This window comes from Tursiops truncatus, chromosome 9 (genome assembly GCF_011762595.2).
Source record: "Tursiops truncatus isolate mTurTru1 chromosome 9, mTurTru1.mat.Y, whole genome shotgun sequence".
NCBI lineage: Eukaryota > Metazoa > Chordata > Mammalia > Artiodactyla > Delphinidae > Tursiops > Tursiops truncatus.
In genome coordinates this window covers 13,756,526-13,779,703 of record NC_047042.1, presented here as the reverse complement: position 1 = coordinate 13,779,703, position 23,178 = coordinate 13,756,526, and the positions used below count along the sequence as shown (strand labels likewise).

General features: G+C 41.9%; 1 protein-coding gene across 1 annotated transcript in view; it reads left to right on the top strand.

The window, feature by feature from the left end:
* POU6F2 (POU class 6 homeobox 2) overlaps window positions 1-23,178 on the top strand; it is a 382,181-nt gene that overhangs the window by 113,448 nt on the left and 245,555 nt on the right. Inside the window, exons 3-4 of the mRNA XM_073809538.1 lie at window positions 15,957-16,048; window positions 19,058-19,286. Coding sequence (XP_073665639.1) covers window positions 15,957-16,048; window positions 19,058-19,286 — 321 coding nt within the window. The remainder of the gene's footprint in view (window positions 1-15,956; window positions 16,049-19,057; window positions 19,287-23,178) is intronic.

The window sequence follows — 23,178 nt, the reverse complement described above, 5'->3', positions numbered from 1 at the left end:
TTTCATTCTTCTCTACCCTAGCTCACACTTGACTGCATGTGCTCCGTCCTCAGCTCTCTCTCCCCTAGGTCTGAGCTGTGAGCAGTGCCTGTCATCCCCCTGCCCACAGAGCCTTCGCCAACCTCGGGGGGAGGTTGCTGTTGGGTCCTGCGCCATCCTGTCTCTGTGTTCCTCTCCCAACACACCTGCGGGCTCTACCCTGCCCTCGAGGCACTGACGATGTTTGAGGCTAATGTTCAGCATCTTTGTCAGATCAAACAGCTGTGGCCACTGTTCCCAGGCCTGCTGCCTGGAGCACTGCCCGCTCTGTGGACTACAGCCCCGCTGGGCGACACACTTAGCAGTGCGGACCCCAGCATAGGGCTCTGTCTCCCTTGAAATATAATAGTAATAAGAAAGCTCGGGCTTCCCTGGTGGCGCAGTGGTTGAGAGTCCGCCTGCCGATGCAGGGGACACGGGTTCGTGCCTCGGTCCGGGAAGATCCCACATGCCGCGGAGCGACCGGGCCCGTGAGCCATGGCTGCTTAGCCTGCGCGTCTGGAGCCTGTGCTCCACAACGGGAGAGGCCACAACAGTGAGAGGCCGGCGTACCACAAAAAATTAAAAAAAGAAAGCTCACCTTCATTGAGTGTTTACTATGTGCCAGAAACTTTAATTATATGGATTAATGTACTTAATCCTCACTTTATGAGGGAAGTACCATTTTTATTTCAATTTTACAGATGATGAAACTGAGCAGAGAAAGATTAAGCCACTTGCTTGAGGTCCCACCTCTGGTGTGTGGTGGAGACAATGGGCAATCCAGCTGCAGAGTCTGTGCCCCTCCCCCAAAGGCTCTGCAGCTCCCTTACTTCTCTCCCTGGGGCCAGCCAGACACTGACAGGTCTCCTGATGGAGGTGTCACCTTGCCCACCTACTCCACCCCAAGCCCTTACCACCCCCATCTGCAGACCCAGCTTTCTCTCAGAGAGGTAGAAGCCAAAGACTGGGGGGGGAGGTCTCCAGTATATACAGGTCTCACCGCCATCAGTGTGTAGGATGGATGAGAGACAGGACAGATTGGAGGTATGGCGACTGTGTCCATGGTCTGAGTGACAATGAGGGCAGCTGAAACAGAGAAGGGGAAGTGGTCAGCAAGGCTGGAGTGCAAGATGTGGGATATGGTGTCTGGCTGTCCCTGGGGGTGAAGCAGAGGGACCAGGCAAAGAGATTTGCTTTTGGAGCAAGTTAGGAGGAACCTGAGCTTTTGAGAGGGGAGATGCTGAGTTTTTTTGGACTTATGGGAAATGTGCGGTTTAGAAACACTGGGCAAGAACTCAGAGTTTTTAGATGTGGCGATTTTGATTCAGTCGTCATCCTCCTTGTCCAGTCTTCCTGCATTTTTTTTTCCTGTACCTGAATTCATTCGTGGATATTGGTGCACATGTCGGATTTTACAGGCTCCTCTAAAGGGCGTCCTCTCTGGTCACATGCTTTCCTCTCTCCTTCTTTATCAAGATCACTTGTGATTGGTTAATCATATGTCAATGTCATTTGTAATAATGCAGCGGTAATAACTCATAGTGACAACCAACTTTGTTGTGCATTTATTTTGTGCCGGGCACAATGCTGGGCTCTTTTCATTCGGTAATCTGTTTCCCTATTACAAGTATAATACAGGTGCCATGACTATCTCCATTTTACAGCTGAGGACACTTGAGATCAGAGAGGTCGAGTAACTTATCTAGAGTCACACAGATAGCACAGGTGAAGCAAAGATGAATACGCAAGTCATTCTGACTCCAGGCTGTATTGTCAGAATATTACAGCCTGGCACACACCGGAGGCCTTGGTGTCGTCTTCCTGAACCCAGTTTCACAGACAAATCAGACAAGGCCAGTCTGACCAGGATGGATCAGGACAAAACCAAGATCACCCCATAGCCCGTCTGAAGACAGACAAAACGAGAACATTGTCCAGACCACAAAATGACCAACTATTCACCCATCCTGGCTAATATGAGTGAATATTGCTCTTTTCCCAATTATGACTTTAACCCCACTCTCTCTTTCCTATCTTCTCACACAAGAACTATTAGAATATTCAATCATAACATAGCTCTGCCTTCCAGATAGGGTCCAATGCAGAGCAAAGCCCCCCTTCTTCAAACCCTCTTCAGAGTCACTCAACACAAGCCCAAATCTATGTCATCTCTTCTTACTATGATGCCCCATGGTTCCCCAGGGTGTGCATTCTCCCTCCTGTCAATGAGTCTATAAATCAAGTTCGACTACATGGTGGTCTTTGGCTGAAGCATGTAGATATATCTAAACACTCCTCATTCTACACATTCTTAGATTTGCAGACAGTCCATAGATTTGCTAACAGTGCAGCTTGGACCCCAAAACTTGACCACATGAGGGTTTGAATCCCAGCTCCTCTTCCTCCTCCTCCTTTAAAAAAAAATCAGCTGTGGATGTATGTCTGTTACTTAAATTTTCTGACCTGAGTTCTAATATCCTGGGGCTGGTACGAAGATGAAATCAGGTGACATATGTAGAATATTCTAGTCTGTTGCCAGACTGATGCTCTACAACTGTTAGTTTCTTTCCCCGATCCCTTTTTTTTTTTTTTTTTTGCGGTACGTGGGCCTCTCACTGTTGTGGCCTCTCCCGTTGCGGAGCACAGGCTCCAGACGCACAGGCTCAGCGGCCATGGCTCACGGGCCCAGCCGCTCCGCGGCATGTGGGATCTTCCCGGACCAGGGCACGAACCCGTGTCCCCTGCATCGGCAGGCGGACTCCCAACCACTGCGCCACCAGGGAAGCCCTCCCCGATCCCTTCTTGATTGAATCTATTTCTTCTAAATAAGGCATTTTATCATATTCCAGTCATAAAAGTCTGACCCATCCAATCTTGAGGATATTTAGAGATTAAATGTAAAATTTCCAGTTTATGCTATTGCTTGTTCTCTGTGCCATAATTTATAGATATATAAAGGCCAATGAGTACTAAAGTATTTTATTCATTCTGAGATACACAGCTTTCCTCCTCATAATTTAATGTGACATCTTAAAGGGAAAATTTTAGGATAAAAATTGGGATGTGTCTTATAATCAGTGTCATGTCATGGTTTAATTAGCAACTTGTTTTCTTTCTTAGTGCAACATAAAATATTCGTGGATTTTACATCTGTAGCATCCTAGATTTGGTATATATTTTTAACTGACTGGACAGCGCTACTTCCACTATGTCACCTTTTCACTATTGAGTTAGCGGTTGGCTCTGTTTTCTACTTCAATGCGGACGCTACCGTTCTAAAGCCAAATGTAAACTCAAGAAGTAGATTTTTAAAGTATTTGGACTTAGAACCTTACCGTTATAATCTGAGTCCAAGTCATGTTTCGTAGGCATAATTTTTATAATGAGTTCTGACACAGATCCAAAAATAAGTTAATATAACAAATGGAAATTGCTATGCATTTGATCCTGTCATATAATGGAGTTAAAATAATGATAAAAAAACAATCTGAACAAGTTCTGTGAAGCTTTTGTTCTATTTGACTTTAAGCGGAACAAAATCTTCTGAACAAGAGGACAACAAAATAATGCTTTGCTAAACGGATAAAAGAATATGACCTAAGTCTATTAGTGATAGAACACTCTATGAATGCACTCAAGTTAATAGCATCTTTTAGCAATAGATACTTTTTCAATTACAGTAATGCTAAGAAATAAATAGGCTAAGTGAGAGAAGAACGGTCAGAGACACATGAATTGGACTAGTTTGGCTGGTTGGTTTTTTATAACCAATTCTCGGTGGGGGTGGGGGGTGCAGAAATCTAACCAGCAATCTATTGATGGGTCATTAGTCTGAGTTTTTATATTCTAGATCTACTTAATCTTATTACAGATGCAGCGTTTCATTACCCCATCTCCAAAGAAGGTTTTGCAGCACTTGGCATTTTGTACACAGTGAGTTTGTGACATCCTTTTCTTCCTGCACAATCTTGTGCTGTCATGCTGTCATAGACGCTTCATTATTGTAACGGCTTGCTCACTAGGTATGATGGTACAGTTTCATGCAATGTAATTCCTCTGGGGGTATTTCCTTCCTGTCCTTTGCCGAGTTCTAAGTGACCCCACTTTCACCAATCTTTAGTTGCATGCAAGAGTGATTGCAAATTCTACCCTTTCAGAGTATCTGTGTAGAAATGCAATTTTATTTCAACTTTAAGGGGTTTAAAATTTTTATCCCCCCTTTTTAAAGTGGCACTCTGGCTACTTTTGCAAAGAATGTGGCACTCTCAGGGTAAATAACTGAAATAGAGAGGCCAGACTCTTATCTTCATGGGCCCTCACCATGGAAAAGCAGAGATACGGGTATGGAAGGAGAAAGTGTCAGGAAAATCATCATAAATCACAGAGCAAGGGTATTGGGCTACATTTGGCATCAATTTGCTGTGTTTTAAAAAGGATAAATATGCTTCCCTTTAAGAATGTAGGAACAGCACTTCCCACTGTGAACCTCTTCACTGGGAGTCCTCCCACCGGGTTGCACGGGGTGAGACATGCTCCAGGGTTATTACTGTGATTGAGAGTGTGCCTCTTGAACGTTTGCTTTTCCTACATTCTCACCTGCCCCCGCCTGACTTTTGTGAGAAAGGATGTAACAGTCCACTGCCAATGTCTGCTAAAAATTGGGCGTTTTAGGTGCATGTACACTTTAAATGCCACCCAAGGGAGGAAAGGAAGGAAGGGAGGGAGGGAGGGAGGAAAAGAGTTGTAAACTCAAAACCAGTGCTTTTCACACTTTACTGTGAGTATGAATCACCTGGGGATTTTCTTTCAATGCAGATTTTGATTCCGTGGGTCTGAGACCCAGGTGGGCTGAGACCCGCAGGTCTGCCTTCCTAGCAGGGTCCCAAGTGGTGTTTATGCTGCTGGTCCAGAGATCACATGGAGACCCTAAACTAATCCGGCTGTCATTCTGCTCATTACGAGCATTATTTTAAAGGAGACCGGAGTGCTTACTTCTTAGGAACTGGTCAGGATATGGCTGGGGAAAAAGTGGGGCACAGGAGAAGCCTGTCTCCTCCCATCATGTTCCATTTTCCTTTTTCCATCACCCACCTCCCAGACCTGAAAACTAGAGGTCTCCGGAGCCAGGGTTCACTGGGTACAGAAGAAAATATCCCCAAAATACAATTTCTGTCATGGTGTGGGATTTATTGTGTTCTGTCTCCCTGGAACATTTCATTTGATACCTAGGGTAGTGTAAGTGTTGGAGTTGGATGGAATTTGGTTCAAATCCCAGTGCTGTTGTTCATTAACTGTGTGACTGTCGGTGAGTTGTTTAAGCCATTTAAACATCAGTTTCCACAGCTGTAAAAGGAGAATGATAATCCTGATAACACAGGGCTTCTTTGGAGATTTAATGAGAAAATGTAGACAAAATACTAAACAAAGTGTCTGGCCCATAGTAAGCATTTGGTGAATGCTTATAAAATATTTGAGCAGTGGAGCAGTCTAGCTGATGCAGATGTGGGCCTTCCATCAATCGGATAGCCTGGGATATAGTCACCTCTGTCACTAACTAAGTATGTGAGTAATAAAGCTTAGTATCCTGTATAAATGGACATAATAATCATAAACACCTTACAGGGTTTTTGTAAGGGTTGATAATATATGCAAAGTAATTAATGTATTACTTGGCACATAGAACTTTATATATAAAGAAAATTATACTGATGTCTCTACAAAAGGATAGGCAAAAGAGGAATTATTTATTCAAAAGAAGAAACATTTTAGGAGTGTTTGGTCAGATATTTCTTATGCCTGGAGGAGTGAAAGGAGAGGGCTGCTGTGATTGCTCAAATCCTACCAGGTTGACCAGAAGCTCCTGAATGCTCTGTGACAGACAGACCAGTGTCCCTCTGCAGACACTGGGCAAAAAGAGAAGGAGAAAAAAAACAGCAGACACTGGGCAAAGGGAGAAGGAGGAAAAAAAAGTCCGATGCAATGAGTTTTTCATTAGTCTGAATTGCTTCAATTTAAAGGATTTTCCTTTAAACAGAGAACACATTCTTTGGTATGGGAGAAAGGCTTTAAAATACCTTTGTTGTAGGATCGTGAGAGAGCATGGCAGTTTAAAAAAATGTTTTTACTTGGCAAAATGAAATGCCGAGATCTTTCTATTCGCATGATCATTAACGGTCTTCTTTACCTGGACTGCCCTGTGAAGTCTCAAAGTCTGGGAAAGTTAACAGTCTGTGATGATCTAATCACCTGCTCTTCGCAGTCACCGCGGATCGAGGGCCACACGCTTTCTGCATTGAAGGTCTCCAAGATCTTGTACCGCGTATGTTATCAGAAGCGACTGCACCCAGAGGCCATCATTTCCAATTGAAATAATGATTTCTTCCGTTGTAGCTCACGGTTAAATCATATTCTGAACGTCAAATCAGCAGCCTCCTTGCTGCTGAAAGGTTGTGCAGAGTTCAGACCTTTTGAAGGCATGTAGGTCTTGGAGAAGAGGGGAAACATACATCACTGTGGTTTCCAGCTGACTTCAGTCTAAGCCAGAAATTTGAGCTCATGTAACCACGATGCAGTGCTCTCTATTTCACCCTCACCTCCTTCTCAGACTTGGGGTCCAGGTATCTGCAGGCTCACCTTGCTTTATTGTGCTTCACTTTAACAAGATTCACAGTTACTGCATTTTTTTTTTCTTTTACAATTGAAGGTTTGTGGCTACCCTGTGTTATCAGATGATGGTTAGCATTTTTTAGAAGTATTTTTAAATTACGGTGTGTACACTTTTTTAGACGTAATGCTATTGCACACTTAATAGACTACAGTATAGTGTAAACATAACTTTTATAAGTACTGGGAAACCAAAAAATTTTTGTGACTCACTTTATTTGCTTTGTTGTGGTGGTCTGGAACTGGACCCACAGAGTCTCTGGGGTCTGCCTGCATTGGGGGCTGCTCAGCTAAGAACCTCAATAAACTGAAAACAGTTTAAAAACTCATAATGAGACTTTTGATGGTGCAGCGCTGTAGGTCTGGGGGGCCTCAAAGAGAGCCTTGCAGATATTAGATACAAACTCAAGTGTTGCTATAAGAGGCTGGAGGCTGGGCTATTGCAAAAAGAATCACAGTGACCTCTACCCTACAGCTTGTCACCCCTGTTACTATAACGAAGGTAAGAAAAAATGGACTAGTTCCCCTCCCTTCCGCCTCATCCTCCTACCCCAACACACACACGCGCACACACACACACGCACACACACACACACACACACAATTTTAAAGCAGATTAGTTATCAGCTTTGACCATTTTTGAAGCATATTTAAAGTCAGTTCTCAGTAATTCTTGCATGTTTTACTATGGGTAGGTAAATTGAGAGGACCTTAAAACTAGGTCCGTTATTCCACCAAAGAGTGTCTTGATCTCATCCCCTTGTTGTCAAACTTGGCAGCTGGTCAGGAGGGAAAAAAATCTGTGTTTGTTGTTAGTGAAAGTGTAACATTGTTAGTAAATTAGGTCTACAACTGAAAGAAAAGACATCTTTTCTATGATTTTTCTTTTAAGGAATTCATGCCTTGTTTCCCCATTTTAGGGACAGGTAACTGAGAATGGATAGAAAACAAAACAAAATTTTATCTTACTTTTCCAGCAAATGTGGTCACTGATAATAACATGATGATTTGTAAGTTTGGTTTCTTGTTGGGGAAAACAAGCCATGTCTAAATTCGTCTATAGACATAAACACTCTTATCAGAATTTACACTGATTTGGAAGATGGCTCTCAAAGAGTTGTAGATTTACGTGCAATTTTTAAAACTTGAGGACCCTTGATGAGAAGGTCCCTTGGGCAGGGCCTGCTTCATGGGCCATCAACCACTGCAGGCACACAGGGCTCGCCACCCAGCAGGGTCCCATGTTTGGAATTTAAGGCTCTGAGGTCACCATCTTGAGATTCTTAATAATTTATCTTTGAAATTGTGTTTTGTGGGTCAAATCCAATGGGACGACAAGAGCGTGGAGTCAGAGGCAGGGAGGCTTGGAGCCTCTGGCGGTCCAGCCACTACCTCCCTACCTCTCAGGACAGGGCAATTCTCAGCCGCCTGCTCTCTGCCCTGGGTGCCCCAGGACCCCCAGAAGCTGGAGTGCAGCTGTCACCTTCTCCCTTCTGCCCTTCTCAGCGTTCTAGACTCAGGTGCAGAGAGAGTCATAGGATCAGCATGCAACTCATCCCAACCAGGTGTCCAGCGCAGCCCAGCAAGGAGGCTGCAATCCCTTGAGTCCACCCATCTGCCGTGGATTAAGGCAGCAGCCCTGGGGAAGGGGGATATTGACTTCCCAGCCCCACGTTAGGGACTTGGACTTGCATTTGGCACTGAGCCCCATAAATTATGTAGCTAGCCCTCATATAAATTTGAGCATAGATGAAGCGTAGAATCAAGCTCCCTGCATGGGCATAAAAACACAGGGTCTACACGACCTTTGTGTCCAGGGGGCCCGTAGCAGTGTCCTATCAGTAGGCTGACAGCAAGGACTTCATCCCTGGATGCAGTGCAGTGTTGAACGTGGCCCCTAGCAATGACCTTGTCAGAGGAAGTGTCCATTTCCTGGGAGAAGTGTGTTGATATTAGCAAAGCTTCTTAGATCAAGAAGGGCATTTTAAAAATGAGACAAATCATTTTCAGGTGGTTTAAAATCTGTTTCTAAATTGTTTCAGCACACTCTGATACACATCTCCAACATTTTAAGAACAACGTACCTAAACAACAACGTACATACATAATATATACGTACACACATATATGCATACATACACACACGCCAAGGCCCAGAGCTGACCTGCAGGAGATACAAAGGTGAGTGAGAAAGAATCTTTGCCCTGAAAGAATTTATACTCTTGTAGACACAGCAGTGCTCAAGCATTGATGCGTACCCCAAAGCTCTCCACGTGCCAACGGTGTGTCGTGGAATTTTGCTTAAGTATATTTGATGACTGTCTCTTTTTTCATCTCTTTTCTGAGAGGAAGCATTTACAGAAATTGAGAACTTTATTGGCCTGGATATCGCAGGAGTTCAGCTCTGCTTTTATGAGATGGATGTGAAAACAAATGATAAAAAATTGTTGGAGGAAGACTGAAGGGAGATATAGGAAATTTTGAGAGAAAAAAACGTCTTTAAAGGTTTCCAGAGCACACATAGACTAAGTCTACATGGAGGGCTGAAGCAAATACTGAATAATTTTGGTAGATATTACAAAAACACCTTCAGATAATCAAGTCCAAATAAAGGATTTTTGGGGTTTCTTGTTCTGCTTTATCTAGATATCTCGAATCTCCCTTTGACTTTTAATGCTTATGTACAGCCTTTAAATAAAGATCAGCATTTAAAACCACTGAAGAAAAAATAAAATAAAACCACTGAGGACCTAGACCCCTCACTCAAAGATAACTGGATTTCCCTCCATCAAAGGCCAGATAAGTCACCTGCTAGAAGAATAAAGGAATCCATTCTTCCCATTAATGTCATCAGACACTTACTGTTCTACAGGCCTCAATGGGTGAGGTTACAAGTACTTGACAACAGAACTTGCAAAAATGCACAAACCCTAAGTTAATTAATGAATGTTTAATTTTCGAGTGTGGCTTATCTCTTCAGAGTCTCCAATTCCACCAGGGGTCTGTATAGTGTTCTGGACGTAAATACATGTGTGGCCAGTATCATAAAGAAATCTCAACAGGCAATAAAAAATGGCAGACAGTGGCAATGACTTTGAAAAGATTTTTATGGACACCTCCACTCCCTCCTTGGCATTTAGTAATCTAGAAGAAATTGAAAGAAAGGGAAGTTTAATTTAGAGGGGTCTTCTGCCCCACTTAGCTGGGTTCACATGCCCAACATGAAATAATAATGCATTCAACTGTCCATCTTATAATAAGCAACCTCTGCCTCACCTCACTCCCCAGTGAAAACAGCAAACAGTGGGTAGGAAAGGTATAGGTACCAGAAAAACCTGAGGGATCCCTGTGACCTTCTTGTGATCGTTTGTGCTAATGCATAGTGGACAGAAACCCAGACTCTCCCTCTGAAGAATCGATTTGTTAAAAATGCATTGGTCGTTAATGAGGGAATCTCGTGCACTGAATATTGGAGGATGGCCAACTGAAAGTGGAACTGGTGTATTCCGATGAGCCATTCATATGTGCAAGTCTGTTTTCTCCTCAATCTGCCCCCAGCCCTTATATCCTCTTTGCAAAGGCAATGGGGTAAGGATCCAGAAAGGAGTATGCCCTCTCAGGATTAAAAATGTTCTATTTGTTTCTTAAAATGACTTATTTGGAAGAGTCAACTCCAAAAAGACAGGTGTGGGCAAGGGGTAATGGTGGAGGGGGTCGCATTTAAAACTCTATCCTGGAGTGCACATCTGTTTCACTCTTAGAGTTGCTAAGAGGTACTGAGTCTTGTTTGCCTCAGTTAATCCAAAACTCTTATACAAAAAGAAAATTGTTTTAATTTGCAAAGGAAAACTAACTACTATGAGGAATGCAGTGATGGTCATTCAGGAACTCTGACCTTGACTTGGTGGGGGGCAGGGTGCAACTTCAGAGGCTCCCCCAATCAGGAAGTTACTAAAGAGAGGAGCAGGGGCCTAGGGTATCACTGCCCCCACGCCGGCTACCTAGATAGTTCAGGCTCTCCAGAGCAGAGAGAGCCGCCAGCAGATTTGCAGATTTTGCATACAAGATCAACACTGGAAAGATGGTGTCGAATGAACCAATGCTCTGACAAGCAGGCATTTTAACAATTAAAATTAAGTTTCATTGCAGTGTACCAGCTGAACTCCTAATCAGTCTTTCAGTGTCTCCAACATTTATGACTTATCCTTTCCTTAGCAGACTTCTATCAGTGGTCCCTGTGTTTACAGAAGTGACTTCTATTATATAGCTACTTCATTTTATTTTATTTATTTTAATTTCTTGGTCATCTTATTATTTACTTTTAAATTAAGCACTCAAAAATTAAAGCCCAGGGCTTCCCTGGTGGCGCAGTGGTTAAGAATCCACCTGCCAATGCAGGGGACACGGGTTTGAGCCCTGGTCTGGGAAGATCCCACATGCTGTGGAGCAACTAAGCCCATGCACCACAGCTACTGAGCCTGCACTCTAGAGCCCGTGAGCCACAACTACTGAGCCCACGTGCCACAACTCCTGAAGCCCACGCACCACAACGAAGAGTAGCCCCTGCTTGCCACAACTAGAGAAAGCCCACACGTAGCAACGAAGACCCAACACAGCCAAAAATAAATAAATTAATTAAATTTATTAAAAAAATATTAAAACCCATTAATACATTTTGATAATGGAAAAAAACTGAATGAAGATCCAAAACTGTAAACGTTATAGAAGACTAATACATTTGCTTTTCAGCCAACAACATTCATTAATTCCTACTGATAAAGCGAGAAAAGAAATAAATGTAATGTAGCTATTTTAAATTTTTTAATGATCCCTTTTATTTATTTATTTTTGGCTGCATCGAGCAGCATTTGGAACTTCCCCGACAAGGAATTGAACCCGAGGCCCCTGCAGTGGAAGCTCAGAGTCTTAACCACTGGGCCGCCAGGGAAGTCCTTACGATCCCTTTTAAAATCAGTTTTTACTCCTTGAAGTACCTGTGAATATTACAAAATAGATGCATCTGGCATAGATTGCTAAACTAGAAGGCCACCAGGATTACGATGGAAGAATGCTCGAGGTAGAGGAGCTTGGAGGACCAAGGGAGTAATGCTGGCTGATGACCCATCTGCTGTCGTAAAACTAATTGTACATGGCATCCTCAGTGCAGAGGAGATTCATACTTGCCTGAGCAGCATGTAAGCCACTGTTTTCTCCCCGTGGTCTTCTATCACCAGTGGAGTTTTATAAAACGTACACATGAGCCACCCTCTGGATGCTCTGAAAGTAGCCTCATGAGGGATGTGAACCTCTGTGTGTTCAGGAAGCTCCACAGACCATTCTGATTCATAGGCCTGGGTAAGAGCTGCTGGTCTAAGCTATGGTCTGGGTGAGAATTTGGGAGCAAATTGCCAGTATCTTTGTGCCATATTACCTGGTCATGCTACCAGGGACTAAAGGAAGGATTATCCATGTACATCTCACTTCAGAGGCTCTTTAAAGACCTGACCATTTAGTTCAGATCCAAACATTTATCAGATGGTACAGAGCACACAGTTAGGGTGGTGTGTGAGGAAACACGGACAACACACATCGGCATGGGCGTTTGTGTTGAGTTACTTGGGGCAGGTAAATATGATGGGCAAATCAAATAATGCTAAATATTGTATTAAATATAAATTAAATCTTTTTAACTAATGGTAGTCAAGAGAAAGAGCACTTTTGTGACAAGCATGCACTGTTCCAAGACATTTACAAATATATGTGCTCATTTAATCCTCACCATAGCAACCCTATGAATGACATACAGTTATTTTCCCGGGTTTTTACAAGAGGAAGCTAGTGTATATATAAGTAAACTGGAAAACCAGCCCAAGTTCACCCAACTAGTTAAGGGGCAGGGCTAAATCTCAATGCAAGGAAAGTTTCAAATTTAAGAGTGCTTGCTTTTAACCTGTACACCAAACTGCTTTTAATATCTAAATTGGAATAGATAACTAATAAGGACCTACTATATAGCACAGGGAACTCTACTCAGTACTCTGTAATGACTTATATGGGAAAAGAATCTAAAAAAGAGTGGATATATGTATATGTATAACTGATTCACTTTGCTGTACACCTGAAACTAACACAACATTGGAGTAAATCAACTATACTCCAATAAAAATTTTAAAAACAAAAAATCAGAATTACAGTCGAATTTGCTAAGAAGCTAATAATTTAGAGATAATTTCCAAAGTTTATGCTAAATAAGAGTAACTAGTGAAGTGGATGCCCATACCTATTTTAAAGGAATTATACCAGCCCCCAATTAAAAGCCCAACCTCTATTTCCATTGAGTGAATATTCAATCAACGTGAATGATGCCTACATCAAGAGCTGGGCATAAAGCAATAAACCAGTGAACACAGGAGCTCACAGTTGCTGCCTGAAAAGCCTAGACTCTTAAATTCAGAACAGGCCACAGAGAGCTTTCTGGGCTTCCTTGATCTCCTTGATCTCCTAGCATATTTCCTAGGACCCTGATCAGGAGGAACCTGCCCAACCCACTTAAGTTCACATTTTCGTATCTGTGCCTGTACCTAACCTCAAATTCTCTGCTAACTTGCGGCTAAGCGCTGCTTCAGAGCTCTCTGAAACTCTTAGCCAACGTCATTTATTCATTCTGATTACTGGATCCCCCTTCTGGCTCTGAGTAGGCCCCTGATTTGGGAGCCACCTTATGACCCAGACAGAGTAGTTTATGGTCTTACAAGGTTAAGTGTGATACATGTGTTTGGGGAAAATGGAGATGTGCATTAAGAAGAAACATTCCTATTTGATCCAGGCAGGAGAGCATACATAATCTCCTCTAGAGCCTGTGAAAGACTTCATTTTACACATGAAATTGTGTGGAATTGCCCTGGATTGCACTGAACATGGTTTTTGAGGATAACCAGCCTCAAAACAAGCTGCTGTGCACTGGTGAGAGCCTCCAGCAACAGAGAATAAAATGTAAGCAAATGTAATCTGTGTCAAGTTACAGGTAACAAAGACACAATCTTGTTGACACAGTGCCTGGATGGGACAGATCCCAAACATTACCATGATGTGTCATTAGGAACAGAATCAAAAAGTGAGCCTGGTATGCATGAAAGAAGTATGAGACAGAAGGGCTTGGCATAGTATAGAAACATTTTTTGATTAAGATATATGTTTTTTAATTGTGTAAAAAGATTTTTCTTTCTCTGTGCATTGTCAAAGTTTTTCAGTCAGACATAAAAATCCATGTCTGGCAAGCATAAAGAACAAACCAGTTTTTTTTAAACATTTTCATAAACTAAACCAAAGCAGATTTTTAACCATTTGAGAATTTACGTTAATTGACCAAAAGATCACTTTGGGACCTGGTTAGCTCTATAAAAGTAAAACTCTTCTGAGAATTCTAAGGCAAAATAGGACTTGGGTCTGTAAGAACTGAAGTTGTGAGATTTACACTGCATAATGCACCTCCCAGTTTAAAATGCCCTGCTACTCAAGCATGATAAATAAATCAAATATAAAAAATTTAGAAGAAAGGTCTCCTGCATGTTATGGGGAAATTGTGGGCATCTTATGATGGGCCATCTTACCCTTGTTATTAAATGACAGCGATCATTAAAATGCCAAACGTATTTTGACAGAATTCACTTTATAAAATGTCAGCAAGTCTGTGTTTTTATTAGTTTGTTCCAAATCAATTTAGAAATTTCAATAGAATGCTTGTAAGTATTCCCCAAGCAATGTCCATTCTTGACTTTCGGCACAAAAAAATATTACAAATTAATCAGATTTTCAGATTTCTGCATAATGGCTTTGCACATTTATTGCTTAATCCTATTATAAAATGCTGTTATGATTGACACGCGGCTGTGGAGATAGAAGTCAATTGAATAATATGTAGCAGTCAATTTTATTTGTAGCTTAATGTGCTGAAGTGTTTTTCTCCACATTTCCATTATTTATAAGTCTGTCCCTTTGGAGAATATATAGAAGAATTTGTTTTAAATGAGCTAATAATACCTTCTTTAAAATTTATAAGTGTGACAGAATCATATCTTTTTTTTCTTGGTCATCCATGGCACGCCAGTAAACAAGGTTTGAATTGTCTTCCACTTGCTATTCATAGGACAAACATCAGGAAAGAGGATCTTGTTAAGGATGGCTTGGAATTAGCTTTCAATCACCAAGAAAACAAAGGCTACCAACTAAGACCCCTCAAAGATGGCTGCTAGCTTTGTTTGCTTCTTATTTATTTATATATTTATTGTTACTGCCACTGTATCACCTTCTATGGTTTGTCCTGAAACAAAGCACATGAGCACATACAGAGAAACAATAATGTTTAAGAAAGTTTGAAAGGTCTGCTGTTTTGGTGGAATTTCATTTTTCACGCTTTAGCATCCAACAGGATTCTAGCAAAGGAAGTACATTATTGTCTATGCTCACCACAGGGGGGATCCCTGGGGGTAGTGGGGGGGTAAGTTAGCACCCAGGAAATTTGCTTAGGGAGATGCATGTGTTTTTTAGGACATAAGGAGCCACCAACAAGGACCTACCGTAGAGCACAGGGAACTCTACTCAGTATTTTGTAATAACCTATAAGGAAAAAAATCTGAAAAAGAATGTGTGTATATATATATATATATATATATATATATATGTATGTATAACTGAATCATTGTGCTGTACACCTGAAACTAACATGACAATGTAAATCAACTATACTTCAATTTTTAACAAAAGAAAAGAAAAAGGCTTTGTTTTTAGGAAAACTCATCCATAAGATTCAGTACCTGAAGTGTGTATGGAGAAAGGGCTTAAGGGTACGAAGCCATATTAAGGGATAATATAGATGTGCTTGGTCGTGTCTGAGATCGCGCTTTCTCTGGCTTTGGGAAATTAGATTAGCTGTTGCCCGCCTATGCATAAAGGATGCAGTTTCCCACACCGGGGCCATGTTGGCACACCCCCTGCAAACTGATGTATAATGCAAGCCTATTAGTGCGACTGATGATGGTGTCACTTTCTGTGCTGTCACAGCCTTCTCCCTCCTAGAATGACTTGGTCCATCCCGAACGTCCGTTAGCATAATGTATGCAGTTGACAAGCGATTTGAGCACTGGGGCTATTGGTAAAGCACTCTGGCATATCATCTGTGCCTTAATGCTATGTGACATCACAGGAAAATGAGGTCATGGGCAGTTCCCATTCTGGATCTTATATTAAGGGTGCGTTTCTCTTTTGAATTCCAGGGGCCAGAGGAAACCCGGCACTGTCAGACCCAGGCACCCCTGAACAACAGCAGGCCAGTCAGACCCACCTCCCGTTCCCGGTTGGGCCACAGGTCAGTATCTCTCAACTGCTGCATGTAGGATGGTTTAACCATATAAATAACCAAATAAATAATAATGAGTTAAAACCAATTAACTCCAACAGAGCAAAGACGGTGATAATTTTTTGTATGGGAAACTATATGGCTACATTATTTATTAAATACCATCAAGAAAAAAAATGTTAGCAGAACTCTTCTCTCTTTTTATTTATTTATTTATTTTTTGCGGTACACGGGCCTCTCACTGCTGTGGCCTCTCCCGTTGCGGAGCACAGGCTCCAGACGTGCAGGCTCAGCGGCCATGGCTCACGGGCCCAGCCGCTCCGCGGCATGTGGGATCTTCCCGGACCTGGGCACGAACCCGTGTCCCCCGCATCGGCAGGCGGACTCCTAACCACTGCGCCACCAGGGACGCCCCCTCTTCTCTCTTTTTAAAGGGAATGTTGATTTTAATAATTTGGAAACATTTTTTCTTCTTAAAACCCACTATAATTGTGCTTTTGGTTATCATGCAGTTTTCTGGAAAGTAAAACTTTAATGACTGGAGTGTGAAGAAAATTAAGTTATTTCAACCTTACTATAGCCGTTTTTGAAATACAAGATGTGATTTAATACAAAAAAGTTAATGCAATTTTAATGCAAGTTCAGCTTATTGGGTTTGATAATACTGTACATCATATATAGCTCCTGCATTAATAAAGAAATACATTCATTGTTTTTTAAAGTCCCATATTTGTTTTTTGCAGCCTGGTATGGTTATATGGAGATGTACAACACAATTGTAAAAGGCTGGGCTTTTTTTTTTTTTTTTTTTAAACCTCTGTCATTTAGTGTGAAGTTCTCAGAGTTCACCCACTTTTATAGAAAAAGAAGCTGATCCTTGAGCCTTTCTCTCTCTTCGGTTGTCATTGTGATTCCAGGAAATTAATCACTTTCAGCACTTAGGGCTCATCAGTTGCAGGCTTGAAAACCCAAGTTTAGAGCTTGAGTTGGTCTTGACTTTCTTGTTCCAGCCCTCGCCAAGTCTCCCTATGGCCTCTGATTCCAAAGTCCATCTCAGGGCACGAATGCCTCTGTGCTCCAGACAGAAAGCTTGGGTTGATGCCTGATCTCTTATGGAGACTTAGAGGGAGTTTGACTGGGCATCTCAGAAACCAGCTTCTGAAGGCCATGCCCTTTCTAATTTCATGCTCGTGACATTGTGTGTGTGTGTGTGAACATAGCAGGGGTGACAAACTCCAATGCCTCCAGGTTAGAAACATAGCACGACAGACCCAGACAGTGAGAAGCAGGGGACACTGGGACAAAGTGGACAGTGGATGCCCTGCTGTAAGCCCATGAATTCAATTTAAAAAATGCTGCAGGCCCCACCATCCACATCTGTGGCCTGCATACAGTCTGAAGACTGCCCATTTGCCTTCCCTTTCATCATGGTATCACTGCTGGCAGTGATATGATGCCAGCAATCTGAAGCTTATGACTCAGCCATCCCCCATTCTTCAAATAAAGCCACCCCCTTCTCCAAATCTGTTCTGTGTATTGAGAGGGAGTAAAACATGGGCTCTGGAGCAGCCTGGCTGGATCGGAATCTCCCACCCCTCTGGATATGTGACTTTGGACAAGTAACTAACTCAGTATGTCATTGATAGGACATCGGAGTTCATACACATTAAAATAGTGCCTGGCTATTAAATATTGGGCTTTGTACTATACCTACACTGAGTTACCTCTTACTTTATAGAATCATTCTGTGTTAAAAACAAAAAAGTTGAAACTCCCCAATGAGAGTTTTTTATCGGCTCCTCTAGGAGAAAAATGGGCGTGGGATTAGATCTTAAATGGCTCCTGCAGGGGTGCAATGAAAGTCCCGGATGAAGGATGCTAAGATCAGTGACCCTTTCAGTCATCTGGCCTGGTTGGACAAGGAATCCTTCCTACATCATCCTGAAGACCCCCACCTGAGCTCATACCTGAGCTCAGATACATCTAGTGCCCAGAAGTGCACACCTATGTGGCTGCCTTTCCATATCAAACAATGGCTACTGGATAGTGGATGTAAACATGTGTTTTTAATGTCATTTTAACAGGGCAAAGAATGTTAGTGTAATAACAAAAGACATTGTTTAAAGCTTTTCAAATTTATCCACATCAAATATTTCTGTTTTTTTATATTCCTTTTTAGATCTTGTCATTATACATGTGTAATTTTACCATTTAATAATGATTTGATCATCATCACTTGCTTAATTATTATCCAGTTAATTTTATATATTCTCATAAACATTTTCTATTTTTCTAGAGGTGTCAGAATGATCCATTTTAAAGACTACATAATATCTTACCAAGTTTAGTACTATCAATATAACAAACTGTTTTTCAACATTTATGTACTTTAAAATGTAATGCATATTTTCATTCATTTATATTTTTTTAAAAAATGGTGTCTTCAGAAGCATACCCCAGGAGTATATTCTAAGTCAAAAGGGGATGAATATTTCTGTAGCCCTTGGTACGGATTCTGCTTTCCAAAAGGTTTATGCCAGTCCGCCTGTCCTAAATCCATATAATGGTGTCACTACAGACTTAGCAGCGTTGCATAAGTCTTTTGCATTATTTTTGCTAATTTAATAGATGAGAATAGTATTTCATTGCTCTTTTGAACCAATAAATTCCACTGATTCCAATGAGTTCTTTTTGGAAAAACAGAATAAATTAGCAGAGAGTTTCAAATATATAAGAGTAGGATCAAGTGAAAATCCATGGAAGAATAATATATGTGTAGGGTATTACTCTGAAAGGTATTTGAGCTTTCCAAACCAAATGAAATTTTCCAAAAAGATTAACGAAATACAATTTCAATTTTTTTCCTAGAAGTCAAGCTTTTTTTTTCTGGACTAGAACATGTCTCTTTGCAACTTGTTCAGGAACTTTCTGACCCAGCTTAAGTAGAAGAAGAATGCTGTAACAACCCATGTCTTGGTTCCACTGGAAAGTGAGCTGGGATTTTGTGTTTCCTTGCAGCCACTTCTGACGGCCCAGCAGTTAGCCTCTGCTGTCACCGGTGTGAGGCCGGGAGGCACGCCGGCTCTCAGCCAGCCTGTCCTCATCCCCTTCAGCATGGCCGGACAGCTAGGAGGGCAGCAAGGGCTGGTCCTCACACTGCCCACTGCGAATCTCACCAACATCCAAGGGCTGGTAGCGGCAGCTGCAGCCGGAGGCATTATGACTCTGCCACTGCAAACTCTACAAGGTAACCCACTGTGTCTCTGTGTCATGTAGGGCTCCATCCACTGGCCCGTGCTCTCTGAAGTGGACAAGTGCCCTGAATGTTGAATGTAGTTCAGAGCTGCTTCCACCATAAAGGCTATGAAAGGCTTATGTAGGAAGCAAAGTTTTCAAGGTGTCTGTGAACCCTGAGTTTGCTCAAGCCATGGGCTTTATCAGTCCTCATGTCTTAATATTGACTTGAAACCTTTCAGGTCTTCTGGAAGCATTTATGAGCAGTCATTGCATGACACATCAAAAACTTAGATGTAAAATGATTGTGATGTTATTTGAGGACCTGAATTATAATCTCATGAGTTCTTCACTTTAGCCATCTGCAAAGAAAGGTTAGACATTGCTTGTTTGTGTGTGAAGTGTTTGGAACATTTCAAGTACAAGGTATCATTTGGAATAATTATTACTTTTCTTACTAAGTATATTTTATAATTATTAAACAAAAGTTATGTTATTTGAGGTCATATTTTGTAATGAGAAAAATAGACATATATAGAGCTCTTATCTTATGTAATCATGAGCATATAATAGGAGTTGGACTCTACTCAGGAAGAGTAGTTCTCTTGATATCACGAAAGTTTTAACTTTTCTTTAAAAGATTTGGTAACACTGACTAATAGACTGATTACAAAAGACTGTCAGAGGAAGAACTATTATGATGGAGAAAGAGCTTGAATATGATGAGGGTGCCTAAAAAAAAGGAAGACAAATTTATTTTGGACTGGTCGAAGAGGTTGTTTTCTCCAGTGATATAAATGTTAGCAATTAAATTTTTTTTTTTTTTTTTTTACAGAGTGAGAGTTTGGTTGGGCAAGTTTTCATAATAACAATTTAAAGTACTTTTTTAGTTGGTCATAAGTCAGGGCTCCTTATAACCTATTAAAATGGTCAGAGTGTCAGTCCATAGATTAAGGAATAGACCAAGTAAGACCTGGTTAACTCTTGACCCAAACTTCTTTACACGCCCTATGTTTTAATATCCCACCCATTGTTGCCACTTCTTGACTTTCACTTTAATGTTTAAAACAAAGTCTCTCTTATACCATTAAGTTGTGCCAAGAAACCTGCCATTCATAAATCATGCATGCCTGGGACACGCTAATGCACAAACTTTGCTAGTTTCAAATCTGAGAGTGCCTGGGAAGCCAGGATCTCAAGATTAAGCAAATAAGGCAGGAATAAACAAGGTGAAAGCAAAAGCAACAAAATGTAGGGAGAGGCTTTTTAATGTAGGTGGATGATGAAATCTTAATGAGGAAACGGGCATTATCAAAATGCAGGCTTCCATTTGGAACATTTGCCCTTATGGGAATATTGAATGTTATAAATAAACATGAGCTCACAGAGCTCCTAGGTCATGAATTAGTCCTGCTTGGTTAAAGTGGATGCCAAAGACAGAGTCCAAAAACCCAGGCTTGTTATCTCTTTATTAAGGTTTGGTGTTCTTAGGATTTTAGTACCTGATTATTTTTAAGGGTTCAACATGAGTGACTGGTCCAATGTGGACTTCCATCAAAATTTTCTCTCTTTTTTAAAAAAATATCAAATTTAATATTAGTTTATAGTTTGGAATTTGTTTCTTTTTGGCACCTTTGGTTTCAGAAAATGAATCCTAATATTGGTATCCTGAGTAAGTAGTTTCAGTAAGAGTACTAGCTCTTTTTAATCCCCTGGTGCTTCTCACACAATTTCCCTATTGGTCTCGTCTTCAGAAGAGTATTGGAATTGCTGGTCAAGCTCTTGTCTACTACACAAGCACAAGGGGCTATTTCTCCCTTTGTCTCCATCTTTGAAATTTCAGTGATGCTGGAGGCAAGTCAGGAGGTCATTACGAAAACACCTCCCAGCTGCAAGTCAGTCAGTTATAGGAAAAGCTTCCTAGTTATTCTTAACCCTCAAGCTCTTCCTCCAAACACCTTTTTTCTTTGATATCCTTATGAATGAATCCCAACTCCTAAATTACTGTTACGGTCCAGGAAATTTCTCCCTTCCAGTTTCCTTCAGCTTTTTGTTCCTTTCATATCTTCCCACATAAGTTCTTCACCACCCAGACCTCCTTAGTCTGAAAAGGGACCAGCCATCCTGGTTTGCCAGGGACTGGGGGTTTTCTTGGGGCCTGTAACTTTCACCGTTGAAACCAGCAAAGTCCCAGACAAACCGGAAAGAGATGGTCATCCTGCAAAAATTCCAAGGGCAATAAGGATGGGAATCAGCGAAACGTCTCATCTCTGCAAGGTGTCCAAGATCAGTGTCTGCCACCTGAAGGACAATGCTGATCCGTCATCTTTTTGGCCAGCACACAACCCGAGGATGATCTCACCGCCTTTCAGAAACCTACTGTGGCCCTTAACAATCCCCTTGGCCGCGCCTACAGCTTGTGTAGCTCCCCAGGTTATGTCATGGAAGGTAGTGGGACTCAGGATGGTGGGTGATGGCGGGTGGCCAGAAAGTCATCTGCAGGGGTCCTGATTGACTTTGAGACTGAGCCAGTCCTAGGAGTCCTTGAGTCTCATCCTTTTTCAAGGGTGGTGTTCCTGTAAATGGGTTATAATACCTGAGAAGGAGTCCTTACACAAATTTATACAACCGGCAGGGTAGAATGCTCTGCCCCCTCCCCATGGCCTGCTTCTAGACAATGAAAATGGAACCTCGGTCCAAGGCTTTTAAGAATCTTTTAAAACAACCAGTAAGTCTGCCCACCTATATAATAGCTAGCCCACCTTCTCGCGTGATTTTACAAGACAGATTTGATTCGTCAGTGTGAGGGGGAGGGACTGAATGTTCAACACTTCTGAAGTAGGACCTATTTCCATAGGAGGCACTTAGTTCTGGATGGTTCCCCTTTTCCTCATTGGGAAGCATTAAGATTTTATTCACGAAATAAGTCTGCCAACTGGAATTGTCTTTGATTATTCCCCAACTTTCCTGACCAGTCCTTCAGCCTATGCATCCTTCTAGCTCAAAAGCCACAATTTTGCTAAGAACAACAACAAAAAAATGGCATCAGTTTCTTAATGGCTTGGAATCCCAGGAATAAATTTTCAAGTATCTTCCTCTTTACTAAAGGGCTTGAGAGCCGGTTCATTTATGTTCCGTATCAAGTGACATGGAATAGCTCTCAGAGCCTCGGAGGCCGTGATCCCTGCATGTATTTTAATGAGCACTACTGACACGTTACACGAGAGCAGCTCCTCTCTGCTCAGGCAGCGGGGGTCCCATCTCAGTCTCCTTCTCTGTGCATGGTCCCCAGACCAGCGGCATCAGCATCTTACCAAGGCTCCATCCCAGACACCCTGAACAGAATCTGCGTTCTTAAAAGGAGGCTCCTATGCACACTCAAGTTTAAGAAAGCCTGCTCCAAGGAGCTTTTTCAAAATTCATTTGGCCCTCCCCCACTATCTCCAGCAGCGTCCTCCAGACTCCCAGCATCTTAGGGTCACCAGGAGCCATGTGACTGTGATAAGCACCGTCACTAATTCTCCTGATCTCCCTCACCACCCCAGGCCTCTAAATGATGATAATGACCAAAAGGAATAACTTATTTGAGAACGTGTCCGCTTCTGTCAGGACAAGTATATCCCCAACATCAAGAGGTATTCCCTTGCATAATTAAAACACAGGGAAGCCCTTGTTCTGAGATTTTATCCAGGAAAAACTTTGCATCCTGAAAAAGAGACCACATAGCCCTGCAGGAAACCTGTCTGCACAGCCTGGGGATTGTTTTCCCGTTTTCTTCAGGTCCTTCCGAGAGAGAGAGACAGAGAGAGACAGAGAGAGACAGAGAGAGACAGACAGAGAGAGAGACGTGCACTGCTGTCTCATCAATTATAGTGTCTTCTTGTAAGGAAACAGACGGGAGTGGG